This window comes from Ochotona curzoniae, unplaced genomic scaffold (genome assembly GCF_017591425.1).
Source record: "Ochotona curzoniae isolate NIBS_2020 unplaced genomic scaffold, NIBS_Ocur_1.0 contig_3643, whole genome shotgun sequence".
In the NCBI taxonomy this organism is placed as follows: Eukaryota; Metazoa; Chordata; class Mammalia; order Lagomorpha; family Ochotonidae; genus Ochotona; species Ochotona curzoniae.
Genome location: NW_024465933.1, coordinates 6,363,549 through 6,383,714, shown reverse-complemented (window position 1 = coordinate 6,383,714; position 20,166 = coordinate 6,363,549). Strand labels below are relative to the sequence as shown.

At 48.2% G+C, this 20,166-nt stretch overlaps 1 protein-coding gene across 2 annotated transcripts; it reads right to left on the bottom strand.

Annotated features, from left to right (window-relative positions):
* Positions 1–4,818: 4,818 nt before the first annotated feature.
* Positions 4,819–12,589, bottom strand: LOC121158175. 2 transcript variants are annotated; one of them, XM_040982799.1, is made up of 2 exons: positions 12,480–12,589; positions 4,819–5,978 (listed from the first exon to the last, which is right to left on the bottom strand). In XM_040982799.1, the coding sequence occupies exon 2, from the start codon at positions 5,953–5,955 to the stop codon at positions 5,044–5,046; it is 912 nt and encodes a 303-aa protein (XP_040838733.1). In that variant the 5' UTR covers positions 5,956–5,978; positions 12,480–12,589; the 3' UTR covers positions 4,819–5,043. The 2 variants fall into 2 exon arrangements, with proteins under 2 accessions (XP_040838733.1, XP_040838732.1); XM_040982798.1 differs by lacking the exon at positions 12,480–12,589 and adding an exon at positions 6,899–6,956.
* Positions 12,590–20,166: the final 7,577 nt, after the last annotated feature.

Genomic DNA, 20,166 nt, shown 5'->3' with positions numbered 1-20,166 from the left:
CACAGGCAGGGGCTTAGCCTGCATATCACAACTCTGACAACACAGAATGGTGTTTCTTAGTTATGTGGATTCATATTTCCACCAGTGGGAAGTCCCCACACATTGTTACAGTCAGGACAGCAGCAGAAAGCTGACGCTGGTGGTAATGTATGAGGGAGGAGTCCAGCTTTGTGAATGTTTAGGTCTGCCACGGAAACCATACAAGTATCTGAAATACTCAACCGTTGTTATCCTGGGAGGAGAATCGCAGGGACACTTATCTTCTGCATTATGGATTTATATACAACTGGAAATTTTTGAGAGATAAGCAGAAAGAGACTTCCTATCCACTGGTCATTCCACCAAATGCCCCCAGTGACCTGGTCTGTACCTTGTTAAATCCAGGAGCCAGAAACCAATCCAGTCCTCTCACGTGGAAGGCAGGAACCCTGTTATCTGAGCCACTGCTACTGCCTCCCCTGGGTCTGCATTGGCAGGAAGCTGGAGCCAGGGATCCAAGCACCTAACCTGGAATTCCCAGTACAACTGTTACTTTTGTAACTTACACGTCTTGAAAACAAGGATCACTCACTAATATGTAAGATATGCTAGTGTCTCCAATCCTTATAATGCCACGTGGTAGCAGGTGACAGCCAGGGGCACACCCCATCACACCTCTCAGTCCCACCTCCTGACACAGACTGAATAGTTCTGATCAGATACGGGCTGAGGCTAGGCTCTCCCTCAGCTATTTTTCCTAGTGCGCAACTAGTGCTGCAGCTCACCCAGCCTCTACGAGGGTCTAGCTGTGTGCATGTGTGCAATAAACAGACCTGACGCTGATCCTCCAAGAGTGTGTCTCGTGATGTACCCACGGGGTGCTGCCTCCATGACCTAAGATGCAGTGGAAGCAGGTGTGGAGTCTCCTGATCCAGAAGGTCCCAACAGGTGCAGCCCCGATGGCATCCCGCGTGGGGCTCAGAAAGTCTTTACTTTTTGCACTGGAAGTCCATGGCCATGGTTGGGTGGTTCAGAGGCTTTGGGAGGTGTGAGGGGCAGTTCCTAAAGCCTCCACTGGGACTGGTCTGAGGGCACTGATGTGGATGCCACTTGGGTTACACTCGGCAGACTCAGGATCCCCTTGTGGGAAGAGGTCCTGTTCAAATGCACTGAATCTGAAATGACTGCCTGTATGTTAAGTGCAATTGTAAATAAGGCACGTGCTCCCTCTGGAACTCAGGAGGCCTAAAAGGTGTTAGGTGGCTTATGGTAGCAGCACTGTTGTTGAAGGGTCTGGGCATTGGCAGGGTTAGAGCTTCTCTGAACCTCGGATAAAGCTCAAGAATTTACAGCAGAGGCGGGTCCTCATCCTGGGGTGGGAAGGGAGGTAGCATTGCTCCTTCCTCCTTAGTCAGCTCCAAGTAAGTAGTTGGATGTCTTGAATGAGTGAGGCAGTTGCACCTTCTCAGGGAAAGGTGCCAAGCATGTGGTGTCCTGCTTGTGCTTCTGGAGGAAGCCAGCTGCAGGGTAGCAGCCGCCTGCCAGGATCTGCTGTGATGGCAGAGCTGTTTTGAGGTACCCTAAGGCTGCCAGATAAAGGCATAGCATGTCCCTTGGGCAGCTGAGATGCTGCTGACACAGGCACTGAACAGGTCATATCAGTCCTGTCCCTGCCTGCTGGGTAGTTACTGATTGCCAAGTGGAAAGATTAATAAGTTCAATAATATCAGGTGTGGGCTTCTTAATGACTAGCGTCAAATCACTTAGGGTGTGGTGATCTACCATGAAATGCCTTTTGTTCTTTCCAAGTTTAAGAAGAGTCTAAATTGGGCCCGGCAGTGTGGCCTAGCGGCTAAAGTCCTCGCCTTGAACGCGCCGAGATCCCATATGGGCACCAGTTCTAATCCCGGAAAGAGGCTCCTGGCTCCCGGCTTCAGATCGGCACAGCACCAGCCATTGTGGTCACTTGGGGAGTGAATCATGGGACAGAAGATCTTCCTCTCTCTCTCCTCCTCTCTGTATATCTGACTTTGTAATAATAATAAATAAATCTAAAAAAAAAAAAAAGAGTCTAAATTGAGCCGGGTAAATTCTGCAGGCTCATCCTCTGCCTACAGTGCCAGCATCCCACCAGATGCTGGTTTCAGTTTCAGCTATTCCACTTCCCATCCAATTCATTGCTTATGGCCTGGAAAAGCTTGGGGCAACGTGTGTAACACACAAAAGTTCAAAACAATTTGGATGCCCAGGTAACTCAGCTAGCTGTCTCTTCCTGATAAGAAAGGGTGAAGCCAACCCCATACCTGAGGCCAAGTCCAGGTGTGTGGGTCTCCTGGGAGAGTCAGCTCTGGTTGCCCTGTATCCTTGTCTATTCCTAGTGCTGTCTTCCTTTCATTTATGTCATGGATTTAGTGAAAATCTCTGCATCAGGATCCAGGAGGTTTGACATATTTTGTCAGGTTCCATTAATTCACTGATCCTACTTGGAACAAGAAGTCGGGGTAGTTTGCTTTCCCCTGGTGGGCACAAGGATGGGCTTCTCCTGCCCTGGTTTGGAAGGACACACCCTGTGCTACTGCCTTGTCTTTTTTGCCACCTGCCCCTCTGCTCCTGGCTTGTCCAGGTGTTTTTTTCTTTGACCCCACCCCCTTGTCCTGCTTGAGCCTCCCCAAGAGAAACCTGGAGACAATCCTAGCTAAACTCTTACTGTCCCAGAAATGGGGGGCAAGTTGGAAGGATGAGAAAAGGAAAGAGGAGGTGCCCTTGACTTTAAATAAGATTTGTGGTTATGTGCACAAGCCACATCACCTTGTACCCTTCCTTAACCAGCCTACTCTCAACCAAGCTTCCTTGAAGGGCTCACCGTGGCTAGATAGTGGGAAAGTTACCCACACAGTCTAAAAGTAGTGCTGTTAGTCCCTAAGTGGTCTGTAACAATGACTTTTTCATTAAAGAGAAAACAATGACAAATATGATTGTACTTCAAAATATCTGTAGGAAAGGGAAGCTGAGATATGACTGTCTAGCCTGGAAATTAAGAAATCAGTTTTGGTTCCAGCATTAAATAACTATTACTAGAATTGCTAAAATTAAAATCTGACGGTACTAAGAGTAGGCAAGAATACCACACAAGTGGTAATCTCATGATTGGCTGGTGATAATGCAATATGGAATGGTATTTTGTTTGTTTCACTTTTAAGAGTTATTGGTTCGTTTATTTGGAAGTCAAAATTACATGGAACATGTTAGGGCAATGTGTGAGACAGAGACAGGAAGTAAGAGAGAACTTCCAACTGCTGGTTCATTCCCAAGATGGCTGCACCAGCCAGGGCTGAGCCAGTCCAAAGCCAGTTGCCAGGTCTACCACATGGGTGGCAGGGATCCAAACACTTGGGCCATCTTTTGCTACTGTTGCAGGACATTAGCAGGGAGCCAGGTGGGAAGTGAAACAAGAAGGACAAGAACTGGAGCCCATATGGGATGCCAGTGGCTTTGCAGATGGCTGCTTTACCCTTTACTCCACAACTCTGGCTTAAAAAAAAAAAAAAAAAACTAGACTTAAATTTAGGCTTTTCATTGGACCTGGCAACCCTTCCCTCTAACCTGAAAGCAGTTTCATATAAATATCTATACACTGATGGCTATAGAGGCTTCATGTGTAATAGCCAAAGACTGAAAATAGTCCAATTCTTCATCAAGTGAATGATAAACACAGTGCATCCATACAGTGAATACCACTCAGCAACAGAGAGCAACAAACACCTACAACGAGCCGCAAGAGAACCACCCATAGAGCCTTCAGCCAGCTGGAAAAAGCCAGACTCAAAAGGCTGCTCATGTAGGGATTCCATTCATGCGATCAAGTACTGTGACCACATAGGGAAGCAGAACTACAGAGACCAAATTACAGGTCTAGAGGATGATCTGGGACTGGGGTGGAGGAGAGACTGTTTGCCAAGGTCTGCCTCAGGGAGCTTTCTGTTCTTTGTCTTGACTGCATTGCTGCCATGTGACTATGTATTTGTCAAAACTCAACAAACCTAACACTTTCAAAAGGGAGAATTAGACCTCAGTAGCGCTGACATTATCGGTACATGATCAAACCATCATACCCCTAATTCCTCTACAAATAACAATGTGGATTTTGGCTCAACCCCATGCTCCCACCCTAAGCTGGTCCCCTAAAGTGATCACTCTTGTTATTTATGTTCTCCAAGGTAACAAGTGTAGTTTCTGGACTGTCTTTGCAAGCATCCATGACAGGAGCTCTATGAGTTGGAGGTGACAACGGAGCAGCCTGGGCCCCTCTGAGCCAGCCTAGGGCACTGACTTGAAAGCAATTGCTCCCTTCTTTCCTTGTCTCCAAGACTAACATTTCCTTGCCAGCATAGGAGAGGATTATAAGAGAGGACACACTCCATCCCAGTGTAGGGCATTGTTCCCATTGGATGGATTTTCTGCAAGGGGCACATGTGGCTGCCATCCTTGGAAGGGTTGGCTTGGGTCCTCTGAGACAACCCAGACTCCTGGATGAAATCCTGGTTGCTGAAATTGCCTGGAGTGCTGCTTCCTGTTTCTAGAACCAAATTCTGACCAACTCATCTGTAGCCAGATGCCTTGTCCGTGTCTGTGAAAGCTCATGTCCCACTCCTGCCCCAGCCTGCCTGGGTTTACAGTGTTGGAGATTCCTCTGTTTAAGACATTTTGGTATTCTTCTGGTGGATGCCACGGTCTCTCAGAGCTGACAACATCATGCAGTGTAAGTTCGCTGGGCTCCTGAGCACTCACTCTGGGTCTGCGAGCCATCCCACAAGGCAGAAACTCTGTGATCAGAATACATGCGATTGTCTCACTTTACACTTTATTTGGTTGAAGGGAAAATTGTGCCTGACATAATTTTGCTTTCCAGTACACAAACCCTCTTAATATTAGATCTCAACTGTTAGATGGGGACATAACTTCCCCATTAGAATTCATTTCTAACCAGCCATGTGACTGAATTTCAGTGTTGGACCTGTGTTAGGTCAAGCCAAAGACAGAGTCCATAAGGACTAAAATTAGTGACTAAACTGGCCTTCTGCTTGTCACATGACTGCAGCCCAGCTGGAAGCATAGCTGGCGATGCCACCTGCTTTGCAGTTCTCCATCCTGGAGCCCGTAGACCAGAGGGTTAAAACATTGGGCAAATGCAAAGACACCAAAAAGCACTAAATTCAAAGCAAAGAAGAAAAGCCCACACTTCTTTCCCAATCCTATGAAAAGAAGTGTGGGGATAATATGCAAACTTATCTGTATAAGGTGAGTAAGGACCCTTCTCCTGGCCTTGACGTTGGCCCTGTTGAAATGGCCAGCCCTTTTCCCTTCTTGATATATCAGTGAGTAACTGATCAGAATGACAGACAAAAGAAGGAAGAGGAAAATCATGCCAATGGCTCGGGCAGGGGTGCCGTTCAAGATGACAGGGCAGAAGGGTTCGGACTTGAACACGGCGCCTGCTGTGGAACTAGCACCCTCTATGAAAAACAAACAGACATTCTTGAAGACAATGATGGCCCATGCCCCAGTCAGAACCCTATACTTCACTGACTCCACAAAGGACAGAGTGGTCAGTGGCCAGCAGATGGCCAGGTAAGCATTGAGAGCCATCAAAGCCAAGGTGAAGAGAATCCCTTCTCCGACACTTAGCTGTGCCCCAAACACCACCCAGCATATGAGCAGGGGGCTATGGGCCAGCAGGGCCCGCATGCCCTGGAAAACAACCCCCAGGCCACAGTAGGAGGAGATGCACAGGAGGTGATGGCAAAGGAGGAGGTAGCGAACTTGTTTCCTCAGCTCCGAACTCTGCCGCACGATCGCCACGACGATGATGGTGATGGACATGGCAAAGGAGAAGGTGACCACATAGATAGAGGTCTTCACCGCTGCTTCTAGCCTCAACCAGTCAGATATGTTGCAGAGCTCAGCGGACAAGTTCATGGTCGTCAGGAGTGGGGTGGCTCCTGGAAGGGAGGAGAGCAGGAAGAGTTCAGTGTGTGGAAGCTTTCTCTTGTGGTCTTCCAGCTCTCTGACCTTGGGTTGTTTCCAGGAATGGAAGGCACCTCCTTTGCTAGGGAGGATGAAACCAGAGAGGTTTCCTCTTCTCTTCATTTCACGGCAGGGGCTTAGAGAACCCTCACGGGAGGACAGCGGCTAAATGCACTCCGAATTCTAAGCAAATGGCTCAGACCAGGCCACGGCCAAGCTGTCCATACAACCTTCTACACCTTGCATTGTGGTGACTTTTACTGTTCAGAGCACCAAGCAGAGCACTATGAAAGTCAACTGACACGTACAAGGAGGCCTGGGTTCAAGTCCAGACTCCTCTCTCGATTCCAGCCTCCTGCCCACATGTCTCTCCAGAGGAGCTGGAGATGACTCCGGCAGTGAAGTTCCCACAACTCCATGTGGGAAACCTGAATTCATCTCCAGCCTCGTGGACTCAGCCTGGTCCAGTCCTGGCCATGGGGGTATACCAGGGGAAGCAGAAGACAGATCTCTCTCTGTGTCACTCTCCCCATCTCAAATAAGGTACACAATAAGTAAAATTACATTAACTGACCTCCACACACCTGCAAATACATCTACTCAAAGAGCAGTGTGGAGTAAGGCAAAGACATTGATTCCACCCTGAGGTCACTCGAGTCCTTGGGCTGAGCAGTATTGGTAGCATTTATCAAGGACATTCACCAAGAACTTCTAGGAATCAAAACCTGTTCTCACTCAGTGTTCACAAAGGGACAAAGTAAGGCTTAGGAGGTGGAGTCACTTGTACTGGAGTCCTTGCACTATGGAGCCAGGATCTGATTCGGGCCGTCCCATCCCAGAGTCCCCCTCCCAGCACACCAGGAATCCTATGCCAAATGCAAGGTCCAATGAATACCTTCTCTGACTTCTTCAAACAGTGTCATTTTCCCCAAAGCACTGGACTGCATGAGAGAAGTATTCTTTCCATGTCTAGAGAACAAGAAAATGGCACGCCCAGGGAGGTGCTAGGATGGCAGGATTACTCCAAGAATGTGGCCCCCAGAATGGCAAGGTGTACAGAGTGGCCTCATCCAACCTTCTGAACTGGCAGGTAGAAGTTCTCTCGGTGAGGACGGACACACTCTGTGGCACCCTGGAGAATCTCCAAATTACACTGGCATGGCTGCTGCTGGGAGACACCACCTGTAGCTGCCCACCTACACCCCATCCAAGGTGACGGTCCCAGAGCCCTAGCTGCCCCTCTCCTTCCTCAAGACCCCAAATATCACCTTCTCCCAGTTCAAGAATATTGCCATTAACACACGGGAAATTGTTCTGTAGATGTTACAAGTCCCTCAGAGACTGTCTTAAAATCCTGACCCCATCCCCATGAAGGTGTTCTGAGAGTGATGTCATAGATTTGGCCTGTCAGGGCCCAGCGCAATGGCACAGTGATTAAGGTCCTCGCCTTGCACGCCCGGGATCCCATATGGGCGCCGGTTCTAATCCCAGCGGCCCCGCTTCCCATCCAGCTCCCTGCCTGTGGCCCAGGAAAGCAGTCGAGGACGGCCCAAAGCTTTGGGACCCTGTACCCACGTGGGAGACCCGGAAGAGGCTCCTGGCTTCGGATCAGCATAGCATTGGCCGTTGCCCTCACTTGGGGAGTGAATCATCGGACGGAAGATCTTCCTCTCTGTCTCTCCTCTCTGTATATCCGCCTTTCCAATAAAAAATAAAAATAAAATAAAAAATAAATCTTTCAAAAAATTTTTTTAAAAAAGAATTGGCCTGCCAACCAAAGGGAGGTATGAGCAAATAGGAAAAAGAGACAGAGGTAAGGGAGTCACCAAGGCCTTAGGCCTCAAACAATATAGACTTTGTTCTCATGTTTTCAGTCTCACTGAGATGCTCTGCATTTTGAAAAAGGATCGATCTAGTTGAGAGGCAGAATTACTGAGAAAAAATATAGAGAGGGGAGAACTTCATCACTAACTCACTCTCCCAAATGGCTGCCATGGGCAAGGCTGGGCTAGCCCAAAGCCAGGAGGCAGGAGCTACCTTTGGGTATCCCATGTGGGTACAGGTGTCCAAACACGTGAGGCATCCTCCACTGCTTCCCCAGGTGCGTTCACAGGGAGCTGGATCAGAAATGCAGCAGCAGGGACACAAGCCGGCATCCACATGGAATGCTGGCACTGGACACTGTGGCTTTACCCACTGTGCCTCAGTTCCAGCCCTGGTGTATTTTCTGTCCATGGAGTCTGAAATCCCAAATCATCCCCTCTTATCCATGTGAGCTAAAATGGGTTTCCATTCCATTTCATCCTCTAACTTTTGACATATAGAAGTTGGGCCTTTGCCAAAGCACCTCATGAAACCCCTCCGAAGTACACAGTTCTTATTTCCTGGGTGTGGTGCCATCAGCCTGGATGAAGATTTTTCCTGTTCTGATGACCTTTTGATGCCACTCTCATGCTTTTTGAACTCCAGGCACCTGTTTTCTCAGTTCTGCACTTCCCCAGAGAGGAACAGAAAATGTAACAATCAGGTCAGTGCTGTGGCATAGGGCGCTAAACTTCAGCCTGTGTTACTGACATCCCATGTGGGCTTAGGTTCTAGTCCCAGTTCCTCCACTTCTGATCCAACTCGCTGCTAATGCACCTGGGAAAGCAATAAAAGATGACCCAAATGCTTAGGTCCCTGCACCCACATAGGAGACCCAGAAGAAACTCCTGGCTCCTGGTTTCAGATCAGCTCAGCTATGGCTGTTGCAGCCATTGGGGAGATGGAGTAAATTATCACGTGTGGTTTTACTCATGTACCAAAGGAGTAGGAAGGCCGGGTGGTGCTGGAAGAGGATGGTGTGAAAGGAGATCAGAGAGGCCTGGCTTAGTCAGAGGAGGCATCACAGAGGAGGTGAGCCCTACACTGAGGACTTTCACGGAGGAAAACTAGAGCAAACAGGATCAGCAGGAAGAGTGGAGTGGAGAGGAGGTGTGCAGACCCCCTGGAGAGGAAACAAGAGCCAGGGCAGAACAGGGTGGACTGTAAGGAGGGACTTGGTTAGGGCGCTCATGACACCAAAGTCTGGGCTGGATCTGAAGGGCTTCAGATCATACTCAGGATTAAACTTTACCTTTCAGCCAATAAGTTGCCTCAAGGAGGAGGTTAAGCGTGGACACGGTGCCGCAGTGATGGTAATGGCTCTGCCAGCAGAGCTGTCCAGGTACCTAACACCACAGGTAGCAGCGGCTCCCAGCCCCACACTTGTCATCAGGTGCCTGAGAATGGCTCCCCATGGGTCAGCCCAGCCTGAGACCCCCCGACGACCAGGAGCTTGCAGGGGGGACCTCGGAGGGAGGGGAGAATTGGGCTCTCAGAGTAGGGGTGCCTTCCCGGTGAGGCATACTCACCGTGAATCCAGCAGCCGGAGCGGTCAGCATCAACAGAGAATTCTGTATGCTTCACAGCTGCTGGTGGAGGGCAGCTCGGAGGAGCAGAAGCTTCCACAAGGAACCCCAGCAGCCTCTCCCACAGAACAGATCCCCGCCCCTTGTCTTTGGGTCTGTTGCCTGCGGAGGACTTAGCCTGAGAGGTGAGAAATCAGTCGGGTCCCAGAGGCTCTGTCCTCCCAGACAGGAAGGAAGGGAAGGGAAGCGCAGTGTTTGTTTAGTGCCAGGGACTGACATCTAGAATAAGCACTTACTAAATATTAGCTGTGATAGTTGGCCATCTGGAGACCGCTCCCAGAGGTGACAGGGAGCAGCGGGTGAGGCAGAAACCCCTGGGCTCTGTCCTGTCCTGCAGAAGACCAAAAAGAGACCTTTTTACCTGGGAGTCACTTCCCAGGCAGGTAACTTTGTGAGTCTGGACCTGCCTCTTTTGCATATCAAGAGAAATTGCCCAGCTTTTGTACCCATTTTTTAAAATCATTATTCTGACCACAGTTTGGATCCACAGACATTTCGCAGGACTCCCGAGATTCCTGACAGTGGTAGAGGTACCAGCCTGCTTTCCCAGAAGGCTGTGCTTATCCAAAACACCCACAGTGAAGACATCTTCAAAATCTGGGCGCACTCACCTCCCGCTGCGTACAAGAGCATGAGACACCATGCTGCTGGGGAGAGGCCCAGGGGAAAGCTGCCAAGCCCAGAACACCAACACTCAAGAGGAAAGTCTCGCTGGGAAGGTGAGAACAGTGGTGAGAAATCTCTCATACTTTAGCTGAAAAGCACCTGTGACTCTAACACATCACAGTGACAGCAATGCTGGTGTGGACAAAGGGGACACCATTTAATGACGCATTCCACCGTCCTCTCAGAGAGACCACCAGCGAGTTCTTGGAAAATATATCATTAAAAAAATGTACACACGGATTCCACCACTTTTTTTTTTCACATCAAGGTGGATTCATCTTTTCATTCCATTTCCCATGAATTTTCTGAAGTTAATACATAAGTTTGCATATATTAATATAAAGATGAATTAAAAATAAAGCATAGGGGTTGTCCAGGATTTCAGGAAAAAAGTGCTCAATACTAACTCTAGTGATGTCAGAGATAATACATAACATATTTCATGATTCTTACTAGAAATCTACAGAATGTCTAAGCAATGACAGGGTATGGGCTAAAAATATAAAACTGACATTTGGTTCCCTCGGGTGGAGTTCTCTGCATTGCCACATGACTAACCAAGTCCCACAGCAACACACTCAGTTTTAATCAGGTTTTATTCAGTCAGCTGGTGAATTCCGACTGCTGGGTGCCCTGGTGTGGATTTCAGTGCTGGGATACCCCAGCAATTGGTATTTGCCAAATCCCTATCTTGAATCTTGTAAGTTACCCGGCAGGCAATACACGTACATCCTTCCTCTCTCGCCAGATGTCAAAGGTCAATGCGTCATCAATAAACCACGGAGAGCAGAGGCCTGTGTGCCGCTCAGTGCACCATGCAGTGCCAGCAGGATTTCCCAGAACCATAGAGGACTTTCTTGGGTCTGCTGGTTTGTCTCTGCATTTGCTTCTGAAATATGTAGGAGTCATTTTAGAGTCCCTGCTTCCCTTTCCATCACACCATTGGTTGTCCAAGCCATTCACTGCCTCGAACTCAGATTCACAAAAAGTGAGACCATGAAATACTTGGGTATAGCAAGCTACCAAAAACTCCAATTCTTATTACTGCCTCTGGTTTATATTATTGCTTGTGTTACGTAACATGAGTACCTACCTTTAGCTTCAGATTTTCAGCCTGCCCTGATTTTTAAATGTCCTTGACACTGAGCCTGTGTCTCTTTGTTCAGGTCACCGTTAAAACACTGAATGTTACGTCTGAATGGTCCAGAAGCAGAGACCATGTAAGGCCATTTGCTGTTACACAGTGGTAATCTGTTAATTCCCAGTGGGCCCCCAGGAATGTGTGCCATGGTCAGAAAGCAAGCACAGCCACCAGAGAGCATGACTTGCTGTGGGGAGGAGTGTGGTCCACCCGGGAACAGAGTGGGCCAAAGGGGAGTAGCGACTGGGTCTGTAAGAGGCCTCATAATCCAAGAAGCATGTTCTGCTCGTAGGACATCCTTTTGTAGGAAACAACACACCGGATCCTGAGCAGATCACTTCCTGGTGAGATTAAGATGCCTGTTTACTGATCCTAACCCCAGAAACGTAATGTGCCAAGACCACACATTGTGAGATTTAACAAATACTGAAGGTGCTGGGGAAAAAAAACATGAAAAGAGAAGGATGGTGTTCTCTTAAGAAGCCATGGAAAGGAAAGAGCAAGAACTCATCCATTCATCCCTAACAACGAAGTACAGAAAGCCCTGATTACATGGTATCCCAATCCACCTGACCATGAGCAGAGAGGTTGTGCTGAGGTTGCCACAGTATTATGTTGCTCAGTGGGCACCTACCATGAGCCAGGCACTAGCAAAGCACCCCCAGTTAAAGGGGGAGATGGGACAGAAGCCTTGCCTTCTAGACGCACAGTTTTCAAAGGAAGACAGACATGGACACAAATGGCCTCAACACTGTGAGTTAAAGGCTTTACCAAAGAAGCTATCAAAACTCAGAAGGAATACAGTCTTCCTGGAATGTTATGGAAGACCCTCTCCAGGACATTGTCTCTAGCCAGACTTCCATCCATTCATTCAGCGTGTATGTTTTTATTACACCTGATTGCTCAGATGCCATGGACAAGGCCATTCTGGGGGAGGCTGGAATGTGGAGCACATTACCAAGAGAAACCCAGGATGGCTCCTTAGGACCACGCAGTCCTGCTGAGACCAGAATGCCTTGGTGGCTCAACCTGCAATGTTTTTGTCTTCTTTTGCTACCCAGAGATCACCTCATGACACCAAAATGCCAATTTATGGTTCATCATCACAGCACAGTGACTTCCTGACAGGATCAGACAAAAATCAGGTTTCTGGAGAGTCCATATCAAGCAGAAACCCAAGTTAAGAATCTGGAGGCCAACCTGACATGAGACATCCTTACCTTGCTCTACCAGTGGGGTCTTCAATGCAGGCACAACAATGAGCTCTCCTGTCCAGCAAAAAGATGATGCAAGAACAGCTGGAGTCTCTTTGAGGGCCCTGGGAGGAACTTCCAATCCTAGCCTCTGATAGCCGGGAGTCACGCTGCACCCAGACACAGAGCCTTTAGACCCAGGGTCCCTGCTGCAGCCCCTGCCACAGGGGTCTCTTTGTGCTTCAGGCGGTGGAGAGCTGCCAAGGGGTGGAGAGAGCTGAGGACTCTTCTGGCAATCACTTCCTGAAAGAACACTCAGCTTCTTGGAAGAAGGAAGTAGAGGTTCCCCTGCACAGAGGCACACTCTTGGGTATTGGGGGTCACTTCTCTGTGTTGAAAGATGCAACAGGACAGGAAGCTGAAAGGTCATCATCACCCTGGAACGGGAAGACTTCATAATTATTGTGGGAAAACAAATAGAATTAAAACATGACGCAAACTGCCCAGCACATTTTGAAATCTCCTGCAAGGGCAAAATGAAAACACTGGAATTGAGGCTGGAGGGAGGAGTGTCAGGTCGGCCAACCTGTGTAGATTCAAATGACACCTGCAAGAACAGTCGCACTCAGCAGAGAAGAGGCCAGGCGAGGCAAAGCCAGGTAAAAGTTTCCATAAGGGGTAGTCATTTTCATGCTAGAAATTAGTATTTCCTGTTTGCTAACCTATCTGCTAATTACATCAACTTTTCCTTGTATCACCTTCACTTGTCTTTGAAGTTCTTCAGCTAACATAAAGGTACTTGAACATGGAATTTAAAAATGTTTCTTTAAAAATATTTTTTATTTATTTGAGAAACAGAGAAAGAGTTCACACACACAGGTCCACCTTCCAAATGCTGGCGATGCCTTCCAGGCTAGGCTACGGCCAATGCTGGGATCTAAAAATTCAACCACGGTCTCTCTCATGAGTGGTGGGAACCCAACTCTGAGCTGTCACTGTGGCCTAACAGGATCTGCACGAGCAGGAAGTTGGAACCAGGAATGAGCAGGAAGTTGGAACCAGGAGCTGGCGCTCAACAGCAAACCCAAAACTCTTTATTTTATTAAATTTATTTATTTATTGTTGTTGGAAAGTTTTACATAGAGAAGAAAAGATAAAGAAAGTTAGCCATCTGCTGGTCCACTCCCCAAGTGGCTGCGATGGCCAGAGCTGAGCTGATCTGAAGCCAGGAGCTTCTTCCGGGTCTCCCATGTGGATGCAGGGTTCCAAGGCTTCGGGCTATCCTCTATTGCCTTCCTAGGCCACAGACAGGGAGCTGGATGGGAAGTAGAGTAGCTAGCTGCTGAGTCAACATGCCAGGCCTACACCCAGGACTCATATGGGACATGGGCATCTTAACCAGTAGATCATCCCCAAGGTAAATTAAATTTGGTGGAAAAAAGTTACAAATCCATGCACAATTCCTTTATACACATTTTCCATGAAATCTCTGAAAGCCTCTACTATATGTTTGTCATTCAGATCACAAAGTACAGGGGCCAGTGCCTGACTCAACAGGCTAATCCTCCACCTTCAAGCACCAGGATCTCATATGGGCACTGGCTTATGTCCCAGGTGCTTCACTTTCCATCCAGCTCCCTGCTTGTGGCCTAGGAGGACAGCAGAGGATGGCCCAAGTCCTTGGGTTTCTGAACCCATGTGGGAGACCTCGAGGAAACTCCTAACTCCCAACTTTAGTGCCTGGGTTCTGATTTCTCTAAGTCAAATCCCATTCATAACCTGCTCTTGAAACTGTTGTGGTTTTAGGGACCAGCCCTCAGCCAGACCTAAGCCAATCAAGCCATGGTTTTCTCCAGGAAAGTACATGACCAGGATGGGCCAATCAGAGGAAGGGAGGGTAGATGTGGGGTTTATCTTATAGGCTATGTGAGCCAAGTACCTAACCCAGCTGGTTCCTGTAAACACATGCACTTCAAAAGGCAAAAAAGATAGAAAGACATTGAAGGATTAAAGACCTTTAAGAAGAAAAGAAGTCTATATTGGGTTTTATAAGCTATTAATTTAACCTAACATCAAGACCTGTCTTACTTCTGGAGTTTCTAGTTGTATAGACTGAGTTATTTGTTGATGCAAATTTAAATTGAACCTGTTAGCATTAAACCTCAGTACATCCTAAGTTACTGTTATAAAGTGGTGGCCCCACTGCAACTTTCTCTTCCTGTCACCGTCCCCCAACAAACAGTCCTCAGCCTAAGAAAAGGTGAAGCACATAGAAATGTGTTTATGCTCACTAACCTGGGAATTGAGATGATACAGCAAGGGGCAAGTGAACATTTTTTAAGATTTGTTTTTATTTTTATTAGAAAGCCATTTTTACAGACAAAACGAGAGACAGAGAGAAAGATCTTCCATCTACTGGCTCACTCCCCAAGTGGCCACAACAGCTGGACAAAAGCCAATCTGAAGCCAGGAGTCAGGAGTTTCTTCTGGGTCTTCCATGTGAATACAGGGTCTCAAGGCTTTGAGCCATCCTTGACTGCTTTCCCAGCCCACAAGCAGGAAGCTGGAAGGGACATGGAGCAGCTAGGACATGAACCAGTGCCCATATGGGATCCTGGCACATGCAAGGTGAGGGTTTAGCCACTGAGCCATCATGCCAGGCCCATGAATAATGAAGAATGTTTAATAGTAATTTATTTTAAAAGTTGTTGATGGTAAGTTAAAAAAAAAAACTTATGGCTCAATAACTCTCTTTATCCCAGTGTAATTTTACTGTCATAACAGCCTGAAAAACTGAAACTCCAGAAACAAACATGAAAACAATGGTTGGCAGGACTAGGGTTTGGGGATGGGCCATCAGGCACCTTCTGGATCTGCCGTGGTTCTGGCAGTGGTGGAGGTGACCACACCACCAGCCACAATCTGTCAAAATGCAGAAAACTGCATGTGCTGAAGGGTTGTGGTTTTGTTTTTGGGGGTTTTTTCAGATTTATTTATTTTTATAGGAAAGGCGGATATACAGAGAGAAGGAGAGACAGAGAGAAGATCTTCCATCTGATGGTTCACACCCCAAGTGACCACAACAGCTGGAACTGAGCCAATCAGAAGCCAAGAGCCAGCAGCTCTTCTGGCTGCAGGGACCCAAAGCTTTGAGCCAACCACGACTGAAGGGTTGCGTTTTTAACAGCATGTAAATCAGACCTCAATAAATACAATTTTAAAGACATGAACAAGATTATTCATCTATTCCCTTTTAACACACACAGAGTAGGGACCTGAATTATGGTGCAACTGATTGAGCCACTGCCTATGACGCAAGCATTCCATACAGTACTATTTCAGGTCCTGGCTTTTCCACTTCTGATCCAGCTCCTCTGAAGTACCTGAGAAGGCCCAGAAGAGAGCCCAGGTTCTTGGGTCTCTATCATCCGTGTGTGAGAGCAGAATGTAACTCCAGGCTCCTGTTTTCAGCTTAACCCAGGCAACTGTTTGGGGAGTGAACCAGTGGATGAAAAAAAAATCTCTCTCTTTCTTCCTCTCTCCCTCTATCTCTCTCAATCTGCCTTTCAAGCAGATAAATAAATCTTTTTAAAAAAACCACCAAAAATTATTAACAGAAATTGGGAATAATTCCATAAAAGGGAAGGAAATCCAGGTATACTTACTTCTTCAGAAACTGAACTTCTTTCACTTTCCCCAAACACAGTGAAGCTCAGACAGACACCCACACAGCACAGCTTTGCCAACATCAACATGTTGGCTGCTTGCCTTTCTGGGAGCCTGTCTGAGAGGGTCTCCCCAAGACATGAGCCTCACTGAGAGGGTCTCCCCTGCTGTAGTCATGTAGTTCCTAAAGCTGGCAGCCCCACAGCGGGGGGAAAGAAGTCTCCCCCTTGGTGCTTGCACCTCCTGTCTTCAGTAGTGGCTGTGGGAAGTTGTGATTGAAGCAGAGGAGATAAAAATGGATCCAATCTGCTGCTCCCAGAAGTGCGAGCGGCAGGCTTTGTGCCTGTCCCAACTCCCCCAGAGCCCTTTCCACTCCCCTAATCATGCACTGTCCCTCACCGCGATCAGCATCTGCTCATCTCTGGAACAGGGATACAGGCGATGTAGTCCATTCCCTGCTGCACCTGGTAAACCAGCTGCTCTGTCAAGAATGCACTCCATGCTGGGGAAGCCTTTAGCCAATGCTTGGCAATACAGGCCTGTAAGCACCTTGGCTCCTATTGACAACAGTTCCTAAGTGTAGCTTATTCTGAGGCTTCTCACCCATCAATGCTCCAATGGACTGGCTGGGGTCAAATTCAAATGCATTCTGATGCATCAGGTCTGAGGGTCTCTGACCCTAATGAGCTGCCAGGTGAAGCCCATGCTGCCCATCTGGCAATCCCACTTTGAAGAGTTAGGAGTCAGTTTTCCTCCCAGAGCGCCTGCAGGATCCAGCCCAAGACAACAGATTCCTCCACCTCCTTGTCTCCCAAACCAGGAGTAAATGACCCAAGAAGAGTAGGGGCAAGATGTGGTTTAGTAGGCAGGCTACCTCAGGACTCCTGTTTCCAGGAATCCTGCGTCCCCCTCACACTTAAGTTCTAACCCCTGAGATGACGGTGTAGGAGGCAGTTTGGGAGGTAATTAGTCACAAGAGTGGAGCCCTCAGGAAAGGGGCAGGTACTCTCATGAAAGAGGCCCAAGAGAGCTCCACTGTCCCTTCCATCATGAGAGGTTAGAGCAAGAAGTCAGCTGTCAGTGAGGAAAACGCCTTCACCAGACACTGGGTGTCCTAGTGTCTTGAACTTGCACATTGATCTTGAGACTGCCAGCATCAGAGCCTTCTAAAAAATGATTTATCGAAAAGAGTTACAGAGAGAGAGAGATCTTGCACCCACTAGCTCATTTCCCCAAAGGTCTCAACAACCAGTGTTGGGCCAGGCTAAAGCTAGGTGCTTCTTTCAGGTCTCCCACATGGGTATCAGGGCCTCAAGTCCTTTAGCCATCTTCAATTGCTCTCCCAGGTGCACAGCAGGGATCTAGTCGGAAGTGAAGCAGCCAAGCAGAGGAAGGTAAACATCAAGACCTGCAGCTTTCAGAGGATCTTCCTGTGTCCCCAGTTCTCCCTCACTAAGAAATCTGGCCCCCTTCCCACCCCTTTCTTCCACAAGAGTACACGTGTTCTGGCAGATCCACAGAGCCTGCGGGGCCCAGAGTCTCAAAGGGCTATTTCTGCTTCCTCCAGCCCACAGACAGAGTTTGGCTGCCTGTCTGGTGCTAGCTCCCTCAAATAGCTCCACCCACTACACAGAAGGAACAGAAGCATCACCGGGACTGTGGCTAGCTCTCTGCAGATCTCACACAGATCCCGTCCTGCTCCATCTATTCACCCCCACCTCCACTCCTTCCTCTCACCATCCCTGGCTTTTCCTCCCAGCCACTGAAAACTACTCTGGCTCCAAGTCCAGATTGACCTCAGGGCTGCCCTTGGAACCCAGTGCAGGCTTCCACTTTCCAGTCTTTCTGACTGGGGGTTTGGGTCAGTGATAATGGCCTTTCCACCAGGTCTAAAGGATGGTTTTCTACATGGTTAAAGGTGGGGCAATGGAAGAAACCAGAATCAGGCATTAAAGCCTGCCACATCACTGACTGTGCCTAATGCACTGGGGAATCCAATGGTGACCTGGCCATAGCCTCCAGTAAGGAGATTCCACTCTCCCCACCTTCGAGCATCCCAGGAAGGAGTTAGGGGATGCAATGAAGCAGGGACTTTGCCAATGCAGTACCCTGGGTGCCAGAACAGGTACAAATACACATTCCTCCAGTGATGGGCCCTCAATCCAGTAGGAGTAGGAGAGAGAATATGGGGTCAGGGATAGGGTTGCCAGGTTGCATCCATTAAAAAGCAGAATCTTTAAGCTTGAGTTCCAAAGAACAATTGCTTCATGCACACTTGAGGCATACTCACACTAAAATATATTTGTTTCACCTGAAATGCAAATGGAACTGGCTCTTCTGTGTCTTATTTGCCATGTCTCACAACTAGACACACCTGGGAGAAGTGTCCCCAGGTGAGGAGTACCCTCAGGCCATCATCAGCCCTGCAAAGGAAGCTGGTAGGCCCTCTTACCCCCAGACTGCCGTTAGCCCTCTTCACTCTGCTTCTCCCACCATGATGTCTGTGACCACCTCATTTACCTGCTATCTGGGAAACCACACAGCACAACTTGTGTAACTCTGCTTGCCCTCTGTTGCTAGACAGTCTAAGTAGGTAGGACTTGGTTTCTCTGGCACACATGGCGCTCTCCTCCAATAAGATGCTTGTCTTCAGTCACTCCCTCATCTGCTCACCACTGCCCGCCAGTACTTGCCCAAGAACCAGCAGCTTGGCAACCATCTGGAGCTTATTAGAAATGTAGATTCCCCCAGCCCCCACCCCCACCAGCAACTGAATCTGACTCGGCATTTTTAGCAAGCTTGCAGCTGATTTATGGCACATGAGCACCTGAGCAGCACAGCTCTGGGCCACTGGGCTCTGCAGGAGGATGATGCTACTGACCCTGGATGAAAGATGGATGAAGCTTCTCACTGCTCAGACCTGAGGGAGAATTCCACCTCATCTCACCTCCCCAGGTGAGCCCCTGAAATGGCTGTTCTTGTTGCCAAATCCCTCTACAGGTGCCACAACAACTACTTAGGAAGAGGAGGGGAAATATTCAAAATAAATGGCTGCTTATGGACCCAACGCCATAATCTAGTGGTTAAATCCTCACTTTGCACACCCCAGGATCCTATATGGGTGCTGGTTCGTGTCCCAACTGCTCTATTTCCCACCCAGTTCCCTGCTTATGGCCTGGGATAACAGTGGAAGATTGATGCAAAGCCTTGGGACCCTATATGCACATAAGAGACCAGAAGCACCAGGCTCCTGGCTTCATGCTGATTCAACTCTGGTCATTGTGACCAATTGGGAAGTGAACCAGCAAATGGAAGATCTTTGTCTCTCCTTCTTTCTGTGAATATGTCTTTCTAAGAAAAATAAATATTAAAAATGATAGCAACATGAGTTTTTTCCTTTTCCTACTCCAAGACTGCTAAATAAGAATCTTTAGAGCACAGAAAGCTGTGTTTTAACAAACATGTGCAGTGATTTGGATTCAAATAGTTTAGATGTCTTTAAAAATGTTTATATATGTATATATGCATTTACTTAAGAAGCAGAGACAGGGACAGGTAGAGATGTAACAGTTGTAGAGATGACAGAGATGAAGATGGTGATGAAAGTTATAGAGGTGCAGACAAGGCTCCATGCATTGGTTCACTCCCCCAGCTGCCTACAATGACCGGGACTAGGCTGGGCTGAGGCTGAAAGTGGGGCTTCAGTGACTGGAACTGGGCTGGGGTGAGGCGAAAGTAGGGCTTCAGTGACCAGGACTGGGCTGGGGTGAGGCTGGGAGTATAGAACTCAATCTAGACCGCCAACATGGGTGGCAGGAATGTGATTCCTTGAGCCACTGCCTCCTAAAAGCTGGAATCAGATACCTAAGGTGGGTATCAAATCCAGGCACTCTGAGTTGGGACCTAGTCTAAGCTAAACGCAGGGCCCAATATGCATTTATAGCATCAGAAAATGACTCTTTAGCATGGAAATATTAGGTACTGGTTATTCCAGGCTCCCAAACAGCAGCTTCTCCCCACTGCCTAGATAGCATGAACACTGGCAAGG

Coding starts and splice junctions, on each gene's coding strand:
- LOC121158175 (XM_040982798.1), bottom strand. CDS start 6,950: ATGCAGTCCAGTGCTTTGGGGAAAATGACACTGTTTGAAGAAGTCAGA. Junction 5,979..6,898: donor GTTTGAAGAAGTCAGAGAAG/GTATTCATTGGA, acceptor CCTCCCTTCCAG/GAGCCACCCCACTCCTGACG.